General features: G+C 45.5%; 1 protein-coding gene across 2 annotated transcripts in view; it reads right to left on the bottom strand.

Annotated features, from left to right (window-relative positions):
* Positions 1–2,500, bottom strand: part of plxnb3 (plexin B3) — a 135,583-nt gene that overhangs the window by 49,271 nt on the left and 83,812 nt on the right. For both annotated transcript variants that reach the window (XM_031293098.2, XM_031293099.2), the window contains one exon: positions 495–1,227. In XM_031293098.2, coding sequence (XP_031148958.1) covers positions 495–1,227 — 733 coding nt within the window. The remainder of the gene's footprint in view (positions 1–494; positions 1,228–2,500) is intronic.

Below are 2,500 nucleotides of genomic sequence, written 5' to 3'. Positions count from 1 at the left end.
GAAGTGAAGTCGTGAAGTGACGTCGTGAAGTGAAGTCGTGAAGTGACGTCGTGAAGTGAAGTCGTGAAGTGACGTCGTGAAGTGAAGTCGTGAAGTGACGTCGTGAAGTGACGTCGTGAAGTGACGTCGTGAAGTGACGTCGTGAAGTGACGTTATGAAGTGACGTCGTGAAGTGACGTTATGAAGTGACGTCGTGAAGTGAAGTGACGTCATGAAGTGACGTTATGAAGTGACGTTATGAAGTGACGTTATGAAGTGACGTTATGAAGTGACGTTATGAAGTGACGTAAACATCATCGAACATCTGCAAACCCCGCGATGAAGCCACGATGAAACCGCAGTTGTTACCAAACTTTTTTTTAAAAAGGTCAAATTCAACCCGAGGACAACAGGAAGGTTAAAATACCTTTAAATCAATCAATCCATATTATTTTGGGCTACATTTAGACCCCCTGAAGCCCCGCCCTCCCTCCCAGTGCATGCTGTGTGTTTACCTGTGGTAGTTTCAGACATTTCGATGACACGGCGTATTCGATGTAGGCCTCTTCCTGCCCGCTGCTGCCTCGCCCTCCCTCTGTGTAACACACTTCCTGCGCTCTCCGCAGCATGGCGTCCAGCTCTGCCATCCCGTAAACACACAGCGCGGAGCGCCCGGTCGCCACGGGCGTGGACGCTTGCCCCGTCGCCATGACAACGAACAGGGCGGGCTCGCCCGAGTGGTTCCCGAGCCACGCTCCCTGAGCCAGGTTGTAGCCGTTGCCGCACAGCAGCGGCACCTCCACGTACGAGTAGAAGCTGCGGTCGGCGGTGCAGAGCCGCGACGCGTACGTCCGGTACTCCTTCTTGTGCCACATGTCCCGCCGAGAGAACAGGAAGTAGACGTGGTTGCCATGGGCGACGGCCTTCACAAAGTGGTTGTTGTACTCAGAGTAACTCCCTACGACGAGTTTGCCCAGCTCCTCCTCCTGAGAGAACGCCCGGCGAGGCGGGACCACGGGGGACAGACGCCGCGTCGTGATTGGTGGGATGTCGCCGGGACCTTTGCTGGTGTAGCCTCGGCCGACCAGCATCAGACGCAGGACGCCGCCGGCCCCGCCACCTTCCTGCTTGTTCTCCGTGGTTATCACCACGGCCACGGTGGAGACTCGGGGGTCGTTGGCGGCCACGTACTGCGTGTCGACGGGGTTGGAGGTCTGATAGATGAGCTGAGAGATGTTGGACAGACTCCTACACGAGAAGGAGAGACCAGTTCAGTTCGATAATTAACATCATCATTAGCTGCAGCCCTACTTTGAACAATTAAACATAAAGACATGTTCTATACAGTCCCTCCAGAAAAACGCGATTATGCGATTGCATAATTCAATGCATAATCAGCCAAAGTCCGCATTTTTTCAAATACGCCGCACTTTCGCCACATAAATTGTCGATTTCCGCGCAAAATATGGGGGGCTTGCATGATTTTGTTGCAAAAAAGTCACATATATCTTAGCAGAAAGTTGAAAAATGTTGCGTTTACTTCACACAAGAGCAGCCATTTTCCCCTGTTGCCACGGGAACGTTATGAAGCGACGTAATTACGTGACGTGAACATCATCGAAAAGCTGCAAACCCCGCGATGAAGCCACGATGAAACCACAGTTTTTGCAAGTTCCCGCAATTTCATCACATAAAATTGCATAAATATCCCGCATAGTCCATCACATTTTTTAAGAAAACGTGACGCATAATCAAGGATTTTTGCCCAAAACAATCACAAAAAAACTCTTTTTCTGGAAGGACTGTCTATAAGAAACACAAAATGTAAGAAAACAAAGGAACTTTTAGTTAACCCTTGTGTTGTCTTCCCATCGACTGTGCAACTTTGGGTTTTTCTGTGTCGAAATTTCAACATTTTGTTGTTCTTTTTCTACACTGTTCTCAACATTTTTGTCGATTTAATAAAAAAAATTTTGTCCCTTTTTTGTCATTTTTTGTATTATTATTATATTATTATAATAATTTTTGTCAAATTTTGTACTTGTTTTTTGTCGCCTCGAATTTCTTAGATTTTTGCTATCTAAAATAACTGTTATATTTCACTTGTAAATTAAATAAAAAAAGTCTTGTCTCCTCTTTTGTCCACTTATATCTGTCTTTGCCATGTCTGCAAAGAAAGCTGAAATATGTGGCAGAAATTACCTAAAACTTCTTCCTTTTATGGTGGGTTGCAACCATAAAATGTTTCCATAAGGCATGTTTCATTCAATATCACTTAATTTGCATTAAAGGTCCTATGACATGCTGCTTTGTGGATGCTTTTATATAGACCTTAGTGGTCCTCTAATACTGTATCTGAAGTCTCTTTTATATAGACCTTAGTGGTCCCCTAATACTGTATCTGAAGTCTCTTTTATATAGACCTTAGTGGTCCTCTAATACTGTATCTGAAGTCTCTTTTATATAGACCTTAGTGGTCCTCTAATACTGTATCTGAAGTCTCTTTATATAGACCTTAGTG

The sequence above is a fragment of the Sander lucioperca genome, chromosome 12 (assembly GCF_008315115.2).
Source record: "Sander lucioperca isolate FBNREF2018 chromosome 12, SLUC_FBN_1.2, whole genome shotgun sequence".
Taxonomy (NCBI): Eukaryota; Metazoa; Chordata; class Actinopteri; order Perciformes; family Percidae; genus Sander; species Sander lucioperca.
The sequence above is the reverse complement of the archived record's forward strand: the minus strand, read 5'-3'. Positions and strand labels throughout refer to the sequence as shown.